This window comes from Mus pahari, chromosome 19, assembly GCF_900095145.1.
Source record: "Mus pahari chromosome 19, PAHARI_EIJ_v1.1, whole genome shotgun sequence".
Classification (NCBI taxonomy): Eukaryota; Metazoa; Chordata; class Mammalia; order Rodentia; family Muridae; genus Mus; species Mus pahari.
The window spans coordinates 33,297,613-33,316,831 of NC_034608.1; the positions used below are offsets into that span (position 1 = coordinate 33,297,613).

Below are 19,219 nucleotides of genomic sequence, written 5' to 3' on the forward strand. Positions count from 1 at the left end.
TACGAAGTGATACACAGTTGTAGATTAAATGGGCCTGGAAACCGTGAACTCCCTCCCATTGGTCAGATTTCACATCTTCTGTTTAGAGCTGAAGCTCTCATTCAGAGTGTCCTCTTCTGGCCCAGCAGCGGCCGGCCACCTCTGCTGGAACCCATTGGATATTTATAACACGGGGAGACTGGCCTTAGGACATTTACATCACACTCGTCAGTTCTGGCCAGTTTTTTGTAAACCCACACATCTTCCCTTACATCACACTTGTCAGTTCTGCTCAGTTTTTTGTAAACCACACATCTTCCCTTATATCACACTCGTCAGTTCTGGCCAGTTTTTTGTAAAAACCACACATCTTCCCTTATTTTGCAGATCCAGAGGAAGCAATTTACGATGACGTTCCGAGGGAAAACTCAGACTCTGAACCAGGTTTGATCATGTCTAGACCAGAGTTGTAGGTCTAGTTTAGCAGTTCTCAATCTGGGTGCAAAAGCAGCTAGAGTGAGCATGCGGTCCCCTGGGCCCAGCATGCGTGCTTTTCGGCCTCATGTCCTTGGTGCTTGTCTCGTATGGTGCAACTGAATGCTGGTATGCTCATTCACAGCACCCAGTACACGAGAAAGATGCACAGCACATGACTAAGACGTGATGCAAATGGGGACATACAGAGAGTCAGGGCAAGGCCTCTAGATCTAAAGGAAAATATAAGCCGAAGGACTGTAGAGACACAAGCCTAAAGCAGGGTTCGATGAACACGGATCTAGAACTTGGCAGACGTAAATGGAAACCATGGAGCACCGGATCCCCACAACCGTCTTAAAGCAGCAAAGGGAGAAGATGAGCCGCCGAGAGCTTCGGGAGGAGATGCCAGGCCACCGGGTGGCTGGGAGAGAGAGGCAATTCTTACAGCTCCCACATCCGGACAAGCGCAATCCATGTAGTCAGCCGCGGCAGTCGGAGGCTTGGGTTCGTCCTCCCGGGCTGCAGAAGCAGTGTTAGACCCCAGGGAAAGGATACAGAGGCAGAAGGAAACAGTAGAAGAGGCGAGCACAGCAGCTGGCAGGCCTGTGGTGAGCCACAGGGCATCAGTCATGACAGCCGACAGCGCTGGTCGGTTTGCAGGTGGGCTGACCCCCCAAAGCTGCGGTCTTGTCGTGGGGAATCGGGCCATTTCCGGCAGACGTTGGTTGCTTTTCGAGTTCTTCGTGTTTTGTGGGTATGTTTGGCAATGAAGGGTATGGTGTGTCTATGACAGGCATAGAAGTACATTGTTGAACTTCTAAACCAGTGGACAAAACCAACCTGGTTGAAAGTAGGGGGTTATACATGAAGAAGAAAATGGCAGGTAGCGTGAGGGAAGATTGCAGAGTGGGTCCCAACATGGTTTATATTAACATTGAGGCACTATAAACTCGACCCGGCTGCCTGTCGAGGTTTTCAGATTGGACAGCAACCCCGGCCACGGAGCGTAACAGGAAGGATACGTGAGGGACATGGACAACGTGGAAGCAAACGTGTGGGGGAGAAGTGTGATGGTAACCAGAATAAAGGGGTAGCCAGTCTAACCGATAAGCCATTAGCTGTTGCACTAGCTGACTTGCAGAATGAGATCAAGGCACGATGGGTAATCAGTATTATAATAATAAAGATAAAGGGCTGGGAATATAAGTGCAGTGGCAGAGTGCACAAGGTCCTGGGTTCAATTCTGAGCATGACAAGGAATGAATGAATGAATGAATGAATGACAATTATTTAGACATTTAAAACCGCTTTACAAAAAAATAGTTGTACTATTATCTTCAAAACTCTGTCAAAGATGAAATCGGACTGAAAAAATCACAACATAGTTTGCCTTTAGTAATCTTAAAACCGTCCAGGACAGGTTTACAGTAGCAGTAAAGTTGTTGAGATAACGGCTTGTGTGCAAAACTTACTGAGAAGTGGTGAGATCAGTTGGTGCCTTGGAGGGCAGCATCCGAGGGCGGCAGAGAGGATGCCTGGACCAGGGAAATGTGGGAAACAGAACCCAGAAGGAAAGGGGGAGCCTGGAAAAACCAAAGGCTGGCTGGTCTCCGACAAGTGGCAGGAATGGACTTGTAACATTTATAGGGACAAAAGCGGAGAATGGAAGGAGAGAGGGAAGGTGGATTCAGTGGAGGAACCGGGAGCATCTGTTTGTAAAACAGTCAAAACTGTAGATCAGCTGACTGAAATCGTTCAGTGAGATTGCACGCCTCCTGTGAGAATCGCCTGCTCCTGAATCGGGTGCCTGACCCAGATGCAGAGGCCCTGCCCCAGTGCGATCCCCAGGCTGCTCAGCATCTGGGGAGAGTGTAGGAGAAGCAGTCCTCCCTTGTGTCCCAGCTTACAGAGCTATTCACTACTTAGAGAGCGACCTATCATCCTTAGGTCCCCCATCCATCAGTTGTCACCTCTGGGTCACTTTTCTACCTGCTTCTCACCTGTGTCTCTAGTCTTTGCACAGCTCATATACAAAGGCCTCCCTTTGTGGAAAGTTCATAATGGCCAGCATATTGTTCAGTATATTTTCATCTTATTTGCTGCAGTTGTGCTGGGTCCCCGAGGCATTTTCAGATTCCAGTCACTGCCCGCACGGAGAAGGGTCCACTGGGGAGCTAGTGCCCTTAGCAGCGTCCGCGTCCACGTTGTTCCTGAACAGGGTTGGGGCAGCCTCTGGTAACTCAGCAGGCTCATGAGCTCAGACTTAAACTTGCTGTCACCTTGGTCTGTGCACCCAGATGAAATGATTTACGATGATGTGGAGAACGGCGATGAAGGTGGAAACAGCTCCCCGGAGTACGGGTGGAGTTCCAGCGAATTCGAAAGCTACGAGGAGCCGAGCGACTCGGAGGGCAAGAACGGAATCCCCAGGTCCTTCCTGCGCAGCAGCCATAAAAAGCAAGTATGTGCTTGGTCTGTGTGACAGACAAGTGCTCTCCTGCTTCCCTGGGAACAGGACTGGAAATGGGTTTTGAGCCACGCGCTTCCGTGGCTAGTCCCCAGACATCCAAGTGTAGTTAGTTTGGAGAGCATAGGGTAGCAGCGGTGATGTAGTCTCCTGTCGGTAAGCACAGGAGGGTTCAGCCATTACACCCTCATAAGGTCACTTCTGCAGTACTGACCAGGTTCACCGTCCAGGATCTAAGAAGGTGGTAAACGCCACACACATTGGCACAAGTGCAATCCCAGCACTTGGGACGCTGAAGTAGGAGGACATTCGGGAGTTCACTGACTGCCTGCAGTGTGGTATCAGGACAGCTAGGGCTACAGAGAAAGACACACCCCCACTTCCCACAGAGACAAAGTTAAAAGGGAAGACAAGTATCAGTGGGCACCAACTTGCAGTCTGGCAGCCGCAGTCCTTCTGCACAGTGAGCTGGCCCAGCTCTGCTTTGCTCCCCACTGCTCTGCCAGTGACCAACTACATGGTGAGCTGAACGAAGACCAAGGGCAGACGAGCGATGGTGAGCAGCCACGTTTAGTTCAGGGGCATAAAATGTCTTAGGTTACAGTCCAGGGAAGGACACAGAAGCCCTCAGAATGAATGTCCTACTGAGAGCACTCCTGGCCCTGACAATAGCCTGAGGTGAATGTGGAGTTCTCTGTGGCTGGCAGGATCAGTATTGCGTGTGACACCCTCCTGTTGGTGGCACTTCCTATGGCAGGGTGTAAGGATTGACTGACTGCGTACAGTCACGGTGATGTCTGAGCACTTCCTGTGTGAGGCTCACAGGCAGCCCACGTGAGGTCCTCCTCTAAGACCTGGCTCTGCCTTTGTAACAGGTTAACCATTACCTTCCTCATCTGCCTGCCTCCCCCGGGGACTCCAGCAGCCCGAGGTTGTGGGCTGGACCAAGTTTCTGTGTCACTGTAGCTCTGCAAGTTGTCACAAGAGAACTGTCATTTCCTCTGACTTATTTCAGACCCAAGGACAGTAGCATGATGGGCTTTTGGCCAAGCTTTCTCCAGGATCATAGGTCTTTTTTTTGTTTTGTTTTTAATGATCAAGAGTACAGCAGGGATCTGTCCAGGGATGGACCTGCAGTTGTAGCCAGGAGAACTTGTAACTAAGTAATATTTGTTTGCATAAAGCCTTATCAGATACTCCCAACCCAAAACAAGGTCGTTAAAGAGTAGCCCTGCAGAGGGAGCAGCCCAGCAGGGGGAGCAGCCAGGGTGCCTAGGACCCTGTGTCGCAGCGAACACTTGAGGCCCGTTTGTTTGATTGACTTGGGCAGATGGCATCCAGTCTGGCAGTGCTAATGGGGATGCTCTGGTCGCCCTCAAGGTGGACTCATAGTTACTGTCAAGCCTCCAGAAATGCCAGCGAGGACGGCAGGTGGCTCAGCAGCCCCTTGTTGCTAGGAGAAGCTCCAGAGACGCCAGTGGGAAACTGCCTACGAGCGTGGGGAGGTGCGGAGGGGTGCAGAGCCCTCGGCTCTCGCTTGGAGGATGGGGCTGTGGAGAGGGGTCCCTGTGACCTAGGCCTGTCCGACACAGAGGTGCATGCAGATTAGGCTTTCCAGAGGAATGGGTCATGTTTTGAAAACTCGAGTTGTTAAAGTAGTATCAGCTCTCTGTTGAACATGATTGAAAGTGCCCTAGAGCAACCGCACTCCAGCAGGGTCCTGAGTGCCGGGTCTTGTCTCCCGGAGATATAAGCAAATGATCTTACATAGATCGTTCTATCCATCTACCGACTCTGCTCTTCCCCGGAGCGCATGCCGCCTGCCTGCCGGTGGAAGGAGCGCACATCCTTCTCGCACGCTTTACTCACGCATGTTTTACCTCGGGTCAAGCAGAGCAGGTGGTGGCCTCCAGCCAGAAGGCACCACATCCTTCACACTGGATAGCCTCTGGGGACCCACAGAGCCCGTCCTGAAAAAAGCGTATCTCTTTGTGCTACAGCTCTCTCATGACCTAACCCGCTTTAAGGCGCACTGTGAGGAAAAGATGAGAGGCTTGGTGGCCAGTACGGTGGGAGCCATGGAGATTCAGCAGGCAAAGCAGAGGCAGGAGCGGAAGGTAGTGTGGCTCCTCCTTACCCTCTGCAGTGAGCACGTGGTCCAGAGCAGGCAGTGGTTCTCAAAGCCTGGCCCAGGGCTCCCGGGGCCACCTGAGCATTTCCAGGGCCATCGTTAATGACCTCTGGACTTGTTCTCTCACAAGTGCACGGAGGAAGCTTCCAGGCGCTTGCTATGTGGGACGTCACCCACAGATGGAGTGTGGAATCAGCAGTGTCTGGGAGATTCCCAAACATGAGAAATAAATACCGATTTTTGGTTTGGAAAATAGAATCACTTCTTATAATTGTGTTATTTAATGTAAAATGCAATAGACTGATTATCTTCTAAGAACCCATCAATATAAAATTTAAAGTTGTTACCAATTTTAACTCAAACACAATAGACTAATAAAATACAAACGAAAGCTATCAAGGCATTTGGTGGTCTTTAAGAGCGCAAGTACCTAGCAAGGCCCTGGGCTCCATTTCCAGCTCCAATCTACTAGTGAACATGACTGTGGAGTTTAAGGGGCTCCTAGGCCAAAAGTTTGAGAACTACTGGGTTTGCATATCTTAGTCCTCTGAGATGTGTTTTAAAAGGGCACTGTCAAGTAACTTCTGCCGTCTCTCCATCCTTTGGTAACATGAGACTTATTCATGTGTTAGATGGGATTTCACAAGAGCTAGAGATCTTTGGAGCCAGCCCTGGGCAGGCAGTGGCTCCACCCTTCAGCCTCTAGACACCAGGTTTTCTGAAGAGCTGCCTTCCCATGGGGGGCATGTCACTGTTCGGCCAGCACCTGGTTGGTTCCCGGCAGGGCAGTAAGAAGACAGATGCAGATCCATGGGATCTGGGATTTTCCCGGGAGCTGTGGGCTCTCTGCTGGGTGGGGTAGCGTGCTGCACACGTCCAGCTCGGTCCAGCTTAGGAATGTGTGAATGATTGTGGTTGGCAGGTCCAAAGATGTGAACAAGCGCTAGGAGCATGAAAAGTAAGAGCCCAGCATCCGGGTTGAGCCTTGGGTGAGCCTCCTTAACTAGCTCCTGGAATTTAGTCTTTTCTTCCTAACATAGAGGCAAGCTTTGGGGTCTAGAGGGTCCCACCTGCCCCCAGGCTGCATTCCTCTGATTATTCTGATGTGGTCAAGTGGGACTGAGGTGCAGTTGCCTATGGTTGGGTCAAGAGGAACGGTACCTGCCGTGAGCTCAAAGAGCTAGCTGTTGACATCCCAATAGGTTAAGGTCATGTGTGGGCTGAGTCACTTTAAAGTTCCATCTGTTAGAAAAGGGATGGAAATCTGCGTTGGGGTGCTGGATTGGAAGTGTAGGCTGGGGGTTAAATAGAGCTGTGCTGAACGGTCATTGAGTAGAAAGCCATGTCTGCATTGGGATGTGAGGGCCTTCAGGATAGACCCTTCCATACACAACCAGTCATGACTCTCATCTCCTGGAGGAAGTGGTCCAGAGCAGGTAGCAGAGGGCGGGAGCTTCAGGCTTGGTTGCCACGGCAGCCTGCTGAGGGTTGATGTGGGCTTGCTGACACACTGATTTGTTTGTTCAACAGCCTCTTGGTCTTTCTCTGAAAGGACACCCAGTGTCCTCTGCCAATGCCTTCAGTGCCAGCTGTTTATAAAGTAAGAAATGAGATGGTAGCTGTGCCAAGCCACTCCTGGACACCTGTGGCTTACATTTGACCGTTAAATCACAGCCCTGGCTGGAGGAAACCAGGGCCAGTGAACTCAACCTGTATGGGTTGTCTTTCTGGTTTTTGTTCCCACAGAGGGTTTGGCTGTCTTCCTACCCCCTGGGCCAGCCTCAGCCCACTGTCTGTCTATCCGTGACTCTGTCTTACCCTTCTGAACAACTGGGTGTAGTTTTAACCTAGGACACGGCAGGAAGGACCCATTGTGGAGAACATCCAGAAGCTTGTTTAAAGGCCTGAGCATGCAGTTAGCTCTTCTGTCCTTGGATTAGGGGCACTCGACTCTCTGCCACTCTTCAAAGGTCCCTGAGTTTGGAAAAGATTGGGGGGGGGGAGGCTTTGATGTAGCTGGAAGGTTTTTGAACACTGCCAATGAAGGGCTTGTCTTTAACAACAAAAAAGCAGAAAGAAAGAAAATCAAAATCAAAATCAAAAGTATCCCAGAACCACAAACACATATATACTGAATATAACCAAGACGCCTCCCCCAAATTGAAAAGCTCATTCCAGGTAATGTCTAGACCCAGACGACTTGACAGTATTCTTTTAAAGTCACATCGGGTAGCACCGTGTGGGCGATTGCAGCGCCCGACTCGTTTGCTTCTGTTTTACAGATGCAGAAGCTTATGAAGGCAGCCAAGGAAGGCACCAGAGATGGGCTGGAGAAGACCAAGGCCGCTGTGAAGAGAGGCCGCTCCTTCATCAGGACCAGGTCCTTGGTCTCTCAAGGTCTGGGGCCAATCCCTGTGTAGCATGAGCCTGGCTCCCTTTCCCCTTCCCTTACGGCACCGACTCTTGTGAGGAGGCAGCATGGAAAGTTCCTGCCCTCTTCCCCTCAGCAGGGAGACTCCCCCTCCACCCAAAATGAAGGATGGGTTGCCCCCAAAGGCCCCCACCTAGCTGCAGAGTATGGAAACTCCCTGGCAGAATACATAAAGGGCTGCACACAACAAAATCAGAGAATTAAGGGAGTCGTTGTGATCAGCTGACTCTCCTGCTGCCTCTTCTTGAGAGCCATGGTCCTCAACCTTTCCCAAAGCTTTAATACACTTCCTCAGTTCATGGTGACCTCCAACCAAAATGTTATTTTCAATGCTATTTTATAACTGTAGTTTTGCATCTGTTATGATCCGTAATGTAAATACCTGTTTTCTGATGGTCTTTGGTGACTCCTGTAGAAGGGTTGTTTGATTCCCCCAGTGGGGCCGTGACCCTCAAATTGAGAACCACTGCACCAGAGGCTAGTTCATGCTCCCTGTTGCTCCACCATGGCCCTTCTCTATAGCCCTCAAGTGCTGGGACCCTCTCTGGGTTCTTCACCCATCCCAAATCGGACCAGTGCAGGACATACTGATAACAGATTGGTTCTCCCAGCTTTGCTGTTCTGCAAGGACTCTCATGTCAGCAGGGGAGCTATCTACCCAGGGGTCACAGAATCCTTCTTGCCGGTGAGGGGAGACTGACTGGTATCATGATGCTTGAGTTTCCCCAAATCTCACTGAACATTGTCGCCTGTGTGACACTGAATGCTGTCACTGGGCTGTAGGTGGGAGATCCTTTGGTTAGAGGCAGGTCAGGGACCACCACTCCTGGGAATTGAGATCCCAGCTAGGACTCGAAGGCTGGCGAGGCCTTCAGGGATAGATGGCAGAGCTCTGGCTCTGGATGGGAGCGTGGGTAGGAAAGGGGTGCAGAGGCTCAAAGGTATGTCCCTAAACCAGCCACCTGTCTCTACTTCCCAAGCTGCCAGATCAGCAGCTTGGCCTGAGTCAAGAGTTTAGTCCGGGTGTTCCTGAGTCACCTGGAGAGTACTTTAAAAACACCCCGTTCTCGGGTTCCCAGCCATCCAGTCAGCCAATCGGGGTTTCTCTGACCTAGTCGCTCCTGTGACCACTGCTTCCAGACAGGAGCATGTAGCTCTGTCTGGTTTCTAGGTGTGGATTCAGTTTTGGCTTAAACTTTTCTTCCTTGTGCTGGGAAGGGAACGCAGGGCCTCGAACATTTCCACAGGCATTGGCCACTGAGCCGTGCTCCCAGCTTTAGTTTATAGCTTCTGTGCTTTTCTTAGACTTGCAGTGGGGTGGGGGTGGGGGACGACAGGAAGTTAATAAGTAGGTCCCACCCTGCTGTTTTTCTGTTTCTGTGTGGCGCTATCTAATCTTTAGAAACTAAATTATCTATTTCTACTCTTCTGCTTGGCTACCTGATATCTCTGAAGTTGAACTTCAAAAACCTCAAATAGTGGCACTTCTTTTTACCCTTGTGGAGGAATTTCTTATTGGGTCTGATAAAATTTCAATTTAATAATAGCCAGGTGGGAAGTAAATATTTGGATTTGAAATGCTTGCACAAAAGATTTATTTTATTTTAAAAACATAGCTTACTTTACTGTGCTATAATGCCATAAATACAGAAATTTAATGTGAAACCCATGCATTTTGGTCTCTCTCTCTCTCTCTCTCTCTCTCTCTCTCTCTCTCTCTCTCTCTCTCTCAGATCACAGGTGTTACTTTGAAGAAGAGCAGAATTTGTTCATTGACGTGGACTGCAAGCACCCAGAGGCTGTCCTCACCCCAATGCCCGAGGGCTTGTCTCAGCAGCAGGTAAGCGAGCCACTGATGCTCACTTGGAAGACCCGCTGCTGTCACTGTAGACCGACCGGGGCTTCCACAGTTTGCTCCTAACACAGCCATGAAAAGGTCTGCTCTTAGCTCTGGCCTCCACAGGCCCTTAGATACCATAAATATCATCAGTACATGTAGGTGTGATAAATGTGTGGATCTTAACTTCGTTGTCACACGTCATTCGTTCTGATACGAGGGACAATAAGACACAGTGGTCCAGACCTGCAGTTCCAGCACTGGGGAAGCTGAGGCAAGAGGAATGCTACCAATCTGAGGCTAGTGTGGGCTGCATAGCAAGACCCTGTATCAATAAAATAAAACTGTCAAAGAGGCAATACACAGAAGTGTGTAAAAAATATATACATAGGTGCCTAAAATTGAGATTAAAATGATATGCTTTCTTTTTAAAGACTTACTATTTATTTTATGTATATGAGTGTTTTGCCTATATGTATGTAAATGCACCACATGTGTGCCTGGTTTACCTACATGTATGTAAGTGCACCATGTGTGTACCTGGTTCACCTACATGTATGTAAGTATATCATGTATATGCCTAGTTCATCTACATGTATGTAAGTACACCATGTGTGTGCCTGCTTCACCTACATGTGTGTAAGTGCACCGTGTGTGTGCCTTGTTCATTTACATATATGTAAGTATATCATGTGCATGCCTGGTTCATCTACATGTATGTAAGTGCACCATGTGTGTGCCTGGTTCACCTACGTGTGTGTAAGTGCACCATGTATGTGTGCCTGGTGCCCAGGGCAGTCAGAGCATGGCATCAGATCTCCTGGAACTGGAGTTATAGATAGCTGTGAGCCACCATGTCGGGGCTAGGAACTGAACTTGGGTCTTCTGCAAAAGCCGTCAGTGGTCGGAACCACTGAGCTATCTCTCCTGCCCCCACATGATAGACTTTTAATAACAAATGACACTATCTGTGAATAGTTGATTTCTTACCATCTGACAGTTAATGCAGAGGGGAAAAGTCAGTGGTTTCAATTTGAATTTCCTGTTGAAAGGAAAACACAAGAAACAAACCATAGTTCTGTTTGTGGAATTTTGAGGGAGTGAAAACTATTTGGGTGGGAGCTGAGCCTTTTTCATACAGACAGCAGAGGAAATGATTTATGTTCCATAAAATGGGTGGATGTGTGGGCAGATGGATTGGCCAGTGGTTGAAAGGGTGGATGGGTGAGTGGACAGATGGATGGATGTGTGGGTGGGTGAGTGGACAGATGGGTGGATGGGTGAATGGACAGATGAATGGGTGGTTGGGTGGGTGGGTGGAAAGATGGATGGATGGATGAATGGATGGGTGGGTGAGTGGACAGATGGGTGGATGGGTGAATGGACACATGAATGGGTGGGTAGGTGGGTGGGTGGGTGGCTGGAATATTAGATAGACACACAAATGATGATTGATAACAAGTTGATGGTGAACCCTAGGAAAGGTAGACGGCTGATGACAGAGACATATAGATCACGTGTTGGTGAATGCTCAGTTGCAAGGCTAGAGTTGAAAAGGTTAAAGACGGTGTCTAGGAGTTAATAATTGGTCAGGCCCTGTGACCTTAGCCTTTCTTAAAATTAAAACGGAACCAAGGAAAACATGGCAAGGAGTAAAGAGATGTAGTCTGTGAGCAGGGCCTTATATTCACACACACACACACACACACACACACACACACTCATATACACTCATACACTCACACGCAGACACATGTAGACACACACGCACTCATATGCAGTTCACATACACAATCACACACATATACATATATACACACACATAAACACATTCACTCACATACACTCACACTCACACACATACTCTTACATACATACACACTTACACATATATACACACATCCATGTACACACACTTACACACAGACTCACATATGCACTTACACACACACGCAGACCCACACACTCACACTCTGTCAAGCACACAATACACATACACACACTCACACATGCAGTCACACACGCACACATTCATACTCACTGCGAGGTGTAGACCACCTGGGAGCTGCCTGCTTCATCATCAGTAATTAGGCTTGAGGCTGGATGCACATGCCCTTAAAAGCCCCCTCTGTGTGCATTTCCCAGAGAGAAAGCTGGCCACACAGAGATCTGAACTCATAGAAAAATCTGATACTGTGTTCCAGTCTCATCACAGGTCTGGCTAAAGCCTTGTCTCATGCCCAACAATATACAGTGCTAAGCTGCAAGGTTAGAGTTGAGAAAGGCTAGAGGGTATCTAGGAGCTAACGACTGGGGGCGTAACCTGAATTGCTGGCCAGCAAACATTGATGTGGATTGTCACAGGAACCCAGAACTTTCTCTCTGTTACTGTGCTCTCCCACCTCACCTAAGTGGGAGTTATAACATGGAAAGCCTTACCAACATCATTCTCAACGCTTTCTGGCCTTACTGTTTCCAGTATTTAACTGTTTATAGGATCTCAGCCGGGTACCGGGGACAAAGATATGAATGATACCCAGATCCTGTTCTCTGTCAACATCCCTATGCCAGAAAGGAAGTTCAGAGGAGATGCTGTCAATGGTAGGAGGAGGGGCAGTTCCACAGAGGAGGCAGGGCTAGGCAAAGATCCCTAGAGGTGAGAGGATGGAAAGAACCAGAGGTAGACATTCCGCAGATGCCATCCAAACCGAAAGAATAGGCTGGGGCTGGACAGCGCTGGTGGGGGCGACCATAAACAGGGAGACAGAGCGTGTGATAAAGCAAGCAGGGATGTGGTAGGTCTTGAGACTGTGGACAGGGGTGGGGAGATGAGGTACTGAGCTTCGGTGTCTGGTGTGTGAGGAGACAAAGGGTACAGGTGTGTGAGCTGTGCTGGGGTGGAGTGGTGTGCGGTGTGAGCAGTGACAGGGTGTGCGGGGTAGACGGAGATAGCGAGCGAGTAGGGGTGTGAGGAAAGAGTGGGCAGAAGTGCGGGGTGTGTGTGTGTGTGTGTGTGTGTGTGTGTAGAAGCTGATACTGCACAGGGGAAGCAATGGCCAGGGGCATAGACAGGCATCTTGGAGACACCTACCAAGGAGATTCTGGTTTCATTGATTTACTTATTTCCATTCATTCTCTCTCTCTCTCTCTCTCTCTCTCTCTCTCTCTCTCTCTCTCTCTCTCTCTCTGTGTGTGTGTGGGGGGGGGAGGGCTTGGGTTAGAAGGAAGCTTTCAGGAGTCAGTTCTCTCACCTCAGGCTCTGCTGACAGAACTCACATCTTCAGGCTTGCATAGCCTGTGCTCTGACCTGCTGAGCCATCTGGCCACCCCACCAGGGATTTTAAACAAGAGGTACCAACACCTCCACAATCCCAGCAGCTTCTTGGGTGCTCGTGGTTAGCAGGAGAGGGAATGGAGGTGGAGGCGCTCTGTGGGTCGCACAGGTGACTGTTGGATAGAGACATCTCTACTTCAAGTTCGTAGACCTGAATCCCACCCTTATGTCCCACCCTTATGTCCTACCCTTACGTCCTGGCCACAGTAGTTGAGTTTAACCCCAGTTCCTCCTGTGTGGCATGGATGTCTTATAGCAGCCTGTGGGGCCTCACTTTCCACATGATAATGAAGGTTTGGTGAGACATTTAGTACTGCGTCAGACCCAGGGCTCTTGGAGTCCTGTGTCCATTGTTCAGCTTGCTTTCCTACTGTCTCGATTCACGTCTATTATTTTTCCTCCTGGCAACTGAGTTCTCCTTGAGAGTTATGTCTTTAGAGGTTAAACTGGGGGTATTGGCGCTTGTTTTTGGAATCTCTTTTTTTCCTTTTCTAAAATGGAAAGAAGGCAGTTTAAGTAACCAGAAATGCAGTATGTTGAATATTCTTCTTAAGCCCTGTTTTGGGGAGCACAGCCTTTATTTATATTTTTGAATTGGTGAAAACTATTTGCATCCCGAGGGCATCAAGTCTCATCAGTGACCCCACAGCACCTCATACATGGACAGAGTGGTCCAGAGCCTCCTCAGGCTCAGGTGATTAATAGTCACTGTAGTCTGACTTCCTCAGCAGTCCTGTCCTTGACGACAACCCTGACTCCCCTGGTTTGTTCCTTTCATTTAAAAAACAAAAACAAAAACAAACAAAAACAATTTTTTCAAAAACACCTTTGGGTCTTGAATACCCTTGTATGAACTTGATCTCTGCACCTTTGGATCTCAGGTTCTTAGGATAATGCTAAGTCACTGACTTTGGATTTGTAGTTCTTAGGATGGCATTCTGTCACTGACATTGGATCTGCAGCTCTTGGGATGACGTTCTGTCACTGGTTGCTCTCACTGGTTGCCACTCTTCTCTGGACATTGCCATTTGATGCATCAGTTTTCAGGGCCTAAAAAGGGATGTCTCCCGCAGTGTCGAGGAAATCTTGATGGGGGAGTGGGATTTTGTATGCCAATTTCAATTTCAATTTGTATGCCAATTTCCGGTCTTGACTAAGGTATTATCTCAGGGTCTTAAGTTCTATTTGTGTGAGCTCCTTAGGTTAGCCCGTGGGTACTGTTATTCCCCAGGGTAGGGCCTGAGCTTCTGAATTTTGGCAGAGACAGTTGCCTGGCCCTACCAGCAGTGAGTCCACAGCTGCTCAGGCTGTTCCTGAGCTTGAACTAGGGGAGTGGGCGTGGCCTTGTGGCCGCTGAGAGCGCTTCTCCTCCCCGCTGTATCTTTTTTTTTTTTGAGGCGGCTTCTTGATTTGTAGGCAAGACTCTCAGGAACTCCCTGGGTAGCCAAAACTCGTAGTCTGCCCTCCCGCCTCAGCCTCCCGACACCTGGGGTTAAGGTTTAAGCCACCAAGCCCAGTGCTCACACCATCTTTTTAAAAATGCAACACTTGGTGAGAGAGCTCAGTTGGTCAAGTGCTTGCTGCACATGCGTGAACACTTAAGTTTGGCCCCCAGGATCCGTGTAAAAGTGTCCGGGGGGTGGGGAGAGGTAGATCGCTATGACTCACTGGACGGCAAGCCTACCAAACTGATGAGCCTCAGACCAGCAAAAGATCTTGTCTCAAAAAAAAAAAAAAAAAATCAAAGTGCCTCGTTAATCTCTGGCCTACACACTGTTGACACACACACACACACACACACACACCTACCCTTTTATATATCCTACCGTACCATTTTATATATCCTAGGAAGGCTTATTGTAGACTTAGTTCCGTGGGTTAAATAAGTAGTCCTTTTCCTCAGAGACCCTGGCCTGTGAATGTTTCATGATCATGGTCAAAATCTGAACCACTAGAACTCTCTGCATGGAAATGTTTCTCAGGCCACTAGGTGGCACTGCCGCATTCTCAAATAATGTCACTGCCTAGAGAGTTCTGCTGTGAGCCTGTGGGTACGTGATGTGTGTACACACGTCCACATCATGTGTAGTGGTGATGATGTATGCAGAAATGCATGTGTTGAGCATGTGTATGTTTGAGAGTTTGGGTTTAGGCACAACTCGATTGCGGTATTATGCCGTATGTTCCATTTATTGGCAGTTGATATTTAGTAGGGGTGTACTTGGGGCAATGACAGTAGCAAATGTTGTGTCAGACATTTTGCAGACATGTTACAACCGCATGCTAATACATTAGCAATGGAAAAGTCAGAAACTGCTGTGTGTTCAGTGCCGGCATTTCATATGTAGGTTTTCACCCCTCTCAGTGACAGGAGAGAGTTAACCCTGCCTGGGTAGGTCTCAGCAAAACACAGCCTGTTCTTCCGCCTTCCACGGGCATTTGTGCTCAGCTAAAACTGAAGAACAGTGGCTCTCTGGCTGCCGTTGCCAGTAGCGTTATTTGGTTGAGACTTAAGCTCTTTTTGCCCTCAATTTATATATGAAACGTCCCGTCTCTTAGTATTGAGACATGAAACCTGATTGACTGATTCAGACCACTGATGTTGTTTAAGCCAGCGAGCTTGTTTCTCTTGCTACAGTTATATTTGCCCTGCCATAGTTATAGTTTATATGTATATTTTTAAAGATTTATTTATTAATTATATATATAATGGTTTGCCTGCATGTATGCCTACAGGCCAGAAGGGGGCACTAGATTTCGTTATACATGGTTGTGAGCCACCGTGTGGTTGCTGGGACTTGAACTCAGACTCTCTGACAAAGCAGCCAGTGCTCTTAACCTCTGAGCCATCTCTCAAGCCTGTATAATAGGCTCTCCAGTTTATAATTTGAGGTTTAAAAGGTGACTGTTGTATCAACAGAGAGGTGTCTAATTATTAACATTTCACTTAAAACATTTCCTCAGAGATCTCCTTTAATTCTCAATTCTATTTTTAAAAATATCCTTTTTTCTTTTTCTTTTCTTGTTTGTTTGTTTGTTTTGTTTTTGAGACAGGGTCTCATTGTGTAGCCCTAACTGGCAGGAAACTTTCTATATAAATAAGGTTGTCCTTGAACTCACAGAGATCCACCCCCCTCTTCCTTTCCATTGCTGACTAAAGACACACACACTACCACATTTGGCTAAAAAATGTATTTTTTTTTTTTAAATCAACAAGCTTTAACATAGAAGCGAAGTTTATCTGCGTGTGTTCGGAAACCGTTTTCTACCATCTTACTTTCAACTTTCCGACAGGTTGTGAGAAGACACATTCTGGGCTCCATTGTTGAGAGCGAGAAGAACTACGTGGATGCTCTCCGGAGGATTTTGGAGGTACGGAGGTGTGGCGCAGCATACGTCATATACCTTTTCTTACATTATACGTGATTTAGTTGTGTATGTTTTGTAGGTGTTTGTGACCCAGAACATACGAGTCTGAGAAATCCTCCCCAGGATAAATGTGTAAATGTTGTGTAAATGTTGTGACTGTGTGCCGATGGTGAAAGTCACGTGATTTGCTTTGAAGCGAGAATAACCCTTCTGCCACCTTGGATGACTGAACGTTGACACTTGTTTCTGGTGCAGCAATATGAGAAGCCGCTGTCTGAGATGGAGCCCCGGCTCCTGAGTGACCGGAAGCTCAGGATGGTATTCTACCGGGTCAAAGAGATCCTGCAGTGTCATTCCATGTTCCAGATTGCGCTGGCCAGCCGTGTGTCTGAGTGGGATGCCGTGGAAACTATCGGTGATGTTTTCGTGGCCTCGGTAATCATCCAGCAGACCCCATTTCCCCCCACCCACCCCCAAGGGCCATGGGTTCGGAACATGAAGCCACGTGCCCCTTTCAGGGTGACATCACTTCCCAGAACTCCACGGCCCATAGGGTGTGTGCTGATATGTTGGTATCCTGACCCAGTTTGTAGCTTCAGGGAAGGAGCAGGGGCCCCTTTCTCAGGGGACAAAGGGTACTGTGCGGAGGTTCTGGACACAAGACAGGTCCAGAAAGGGTTAAGTGTACGTGTTGTATCAGGTTTTGGTTACGGTCATTTAACTGAGTCATACATTCGGTTGTACCATCGTTTAACCGAGCTGAGCTTTTGTGCCGAGCTAGAGCCCGGCCTGTTGAGTTGTAGCATCTCTGAGCATCTTCCTGACGTACCGCATACTCTGTCTACACAATATGCTTGGTGACCATATAAAACATGAGGCGGAAAACACCTGGATGTTCCCCTCACACTTTTAGTCTTTGCCCTGGATGTTTTGTCATGTGAATATAGGATTTGGTCCTGTACGTGACAGGGGACTGTGATGCCGAGACAGCATGCAGGTGACATTTCCTGGGAGCAGAAGCAGCTACCCAGACGCCAAGGGCACAGCTTTACCACGTCACCGATTTGGGGTAGTTTTAACTTTGCTCTTCACACGGGTCACACACAGTGTGTGTTGTTCACCTTTCAGTCTAGATGTAGAAGGCTGCAGATAAAGCAGATTAGCTCTGTGGTTGTGTGAGGTAACGCTGTCAACAGGACAGAAACGTGAAGGTCTGTTGGAAAGTACTAGGTTACTTAAATGATGCTGCATTAGTAACGTAGCAGACTTATGGAAGTTACTTTTATTTGTTTGTTTCTAAAGTACATTTTATTTATTTACTGTATGTGCTGAGCGGCATACACGTAGAGGTCAGAGGACAGGTTTCTGTAGCCAGCTCTCTTCCTCCACCGTGTGGGTCTTGAACTCAGGACCATGAGGGACTGAACTTAGCTTATCAGGTTAGCACCTGTCTTAGTCAGGGTTTCTATTCCTGCACAAACTTCATGACCAAGAAGCAAGTTAGGGAGGAAAGGATTTATTTGGCTTACATTTCCACATGGCTGTTGATCACCAAAGGATGTCAGGACTGGAACTCAAGCAGGTCAGGAAGCAGGAGCTGATGCAGAGGCCATGGAGGGATGTTCCTTACTGGCTTGCTTCCCCTGGCTTGCTCAGCTTGCTTTCTTATAGAACGGAGGACTACCAGCCCAGGGATGGCACCACCCACAAGGGGACCTCCCCCTTGATCACTAATTGAGAAAATGCCTTGTATCTGGATCTCATGGAGGCACGTCTCCAACTGAAGCTCCTTTCTCTGTGATAACTCCAGGCTCTGTCAAGTTGACATAAAACCTGCCAGTACAGCACTTCTGCCCCTGAGTCATCACATTGGCAGTGTTATATTTCTTGAGACAGACTCTTTCTGTATAGCGCAGGCTGCCTTTGAACTCGGTATCCTGCCTCAGCCTCCTAAGCATGATGCTGCCGGGCTCCTTTTCCATGTAGTTTGTGCAAATACTTGATGAAGTGGGCAAAACCAATTGTATGAGTTTAAACATCAATACACACACACATGCACACACACACACATGCATGCATGCATGTACACACATGCACACACAAACACACATGCATGCATGCACACAAATGCACACACACATTGCACACATGTACACAAACACATGCACACACACAAACATACACATGCATGCATGCACACAAATGCACACACACATGCACACATGTACACAAACACATACACACACACACACACACACACACCCATTACCCCCTCCCCTCCAAAACAAAAGAAGTTTAGCTGCAAGCAGGGGAGAGGGGGGCTCAGTCCTGTCCTGCCTGGTTCTGCATCTTGAAGCCTTTGCATTTATAGGAAAATAAGGAACATTAATATATAGGTGTCAGGCGTCACCTACCCTGTCTTTCCAAAGGTAGTTTGTACCCCAAGGGAAGCTGTTGGGGCCACTGGGTAATGACCCCTATTCTCATGGAAGCTATGTCTGCCGAGGAAGCTTAGAGATGCCTGTCTGCTGTCCCATGCAGCCTGGGGTATTTACCACCCAAACTCCAAGTGCAGGGACAGGCGCACTGGGGTCAGCCCATGATTTCCAGCCAGGCAGGCATCAAGCGCCCCATGAAGACGTAGGGAGAAGGAGCTCCTGCAGTCATAACCGTCAGTTGTGTGAGAGCACTGTGAGGGGTGGGTTCCAAACCATGAGTTTTCCATTCCCCGTGCTCCAGTTCTCCAAGTCCATGGTGCTGGATGCTTACAGCGAGTACGTGAACAACTTCAGCACGGCCGTGGCTGTCCTCAAGAAGACGTGTGCCACAAAGCCTGCCTTCCTTGAGTTCTTAAAGGTAAGCACGCTCCCCCTGCTTTGGGCTTTAACCCTGTCTCATAGCATGTCTCCTGTCAAAGTGCCTTGGAAAGAGCCTGGACGGAGCCCTGCCTAGAGTGGGCAGTGTTGCTTATTGGAGAGAGCCAATACTGTCAGGTCCCTGGGTGTCTGTGTCGACGAGTGGAGGTTCAGGGGCTCTAGGCCGGATCATAGATTTTTGAAGGAACTTTTGTTTGCCTACCTTAAACATGTATTTATATGGTGTCTTAGTCAGGGTTTCTATTCCTGCACAAACATCATGACCAAGAAGCAAGTTGGGGAGGAAAGGGTTTATTTGGCTTACATTTCCATACTGCT

The 19,219-nt window shown here is 48.5% G+C and overlaps 1 protein-coding gene across 5 annotated transcripts in view; it reads left to right on the forward strand.

Moving 5' to 3' along the window:
• The window catches only part of Arhgef10 (Rho guanine nucleotide exchange factor 10), a 90,189-nt gene that overhangs the window by 24,801 nt on the left and 46,169 nt on the right, over positions 1 to 19,219 (forward strand). For 3 of the 5 annotated variants that reach the window (XM_029531835.1, XM_021218795.2, XM_029531834.1), the window contains 8 exons: positions 367 to 423; positions 2,754 to 2,917; positions 4,924 to 5,040; positions 7,337 to 7,451; positions 9,219 to 9,325; positions 15,951 to 16,028; positions 16,281 to 16,460; positions 18,765 to 18,881. In XM_029531835.1, coding sequence (XP_029387695.1) covers positions 367 to 423; positions 2,754 to 2,917; positions 4,924 to 5,040; positions 7,337 to 7,451; positions 9,219 to 9,325; positions 15,951 to 16,028; positions 16,281 to 16,460; positions 18,765 to 18,881 — 935 coding nt within the window. The remainder of the gene's footprint in view (positions 1 to 366; positions 424 to 2,753; positions 2,918 to 4,923; positions 5,041 to 7,336; positions 7,452 to 9,218; positions 9,326 to 15,950; positions 16,029 to 16,280; positions 16,461 to 18,764; positions 18,882 to 19,219) is intronic. The other 2 variants (XM_021218797.2, XM_029531833.1) reach the window with 1 other exon arrangement.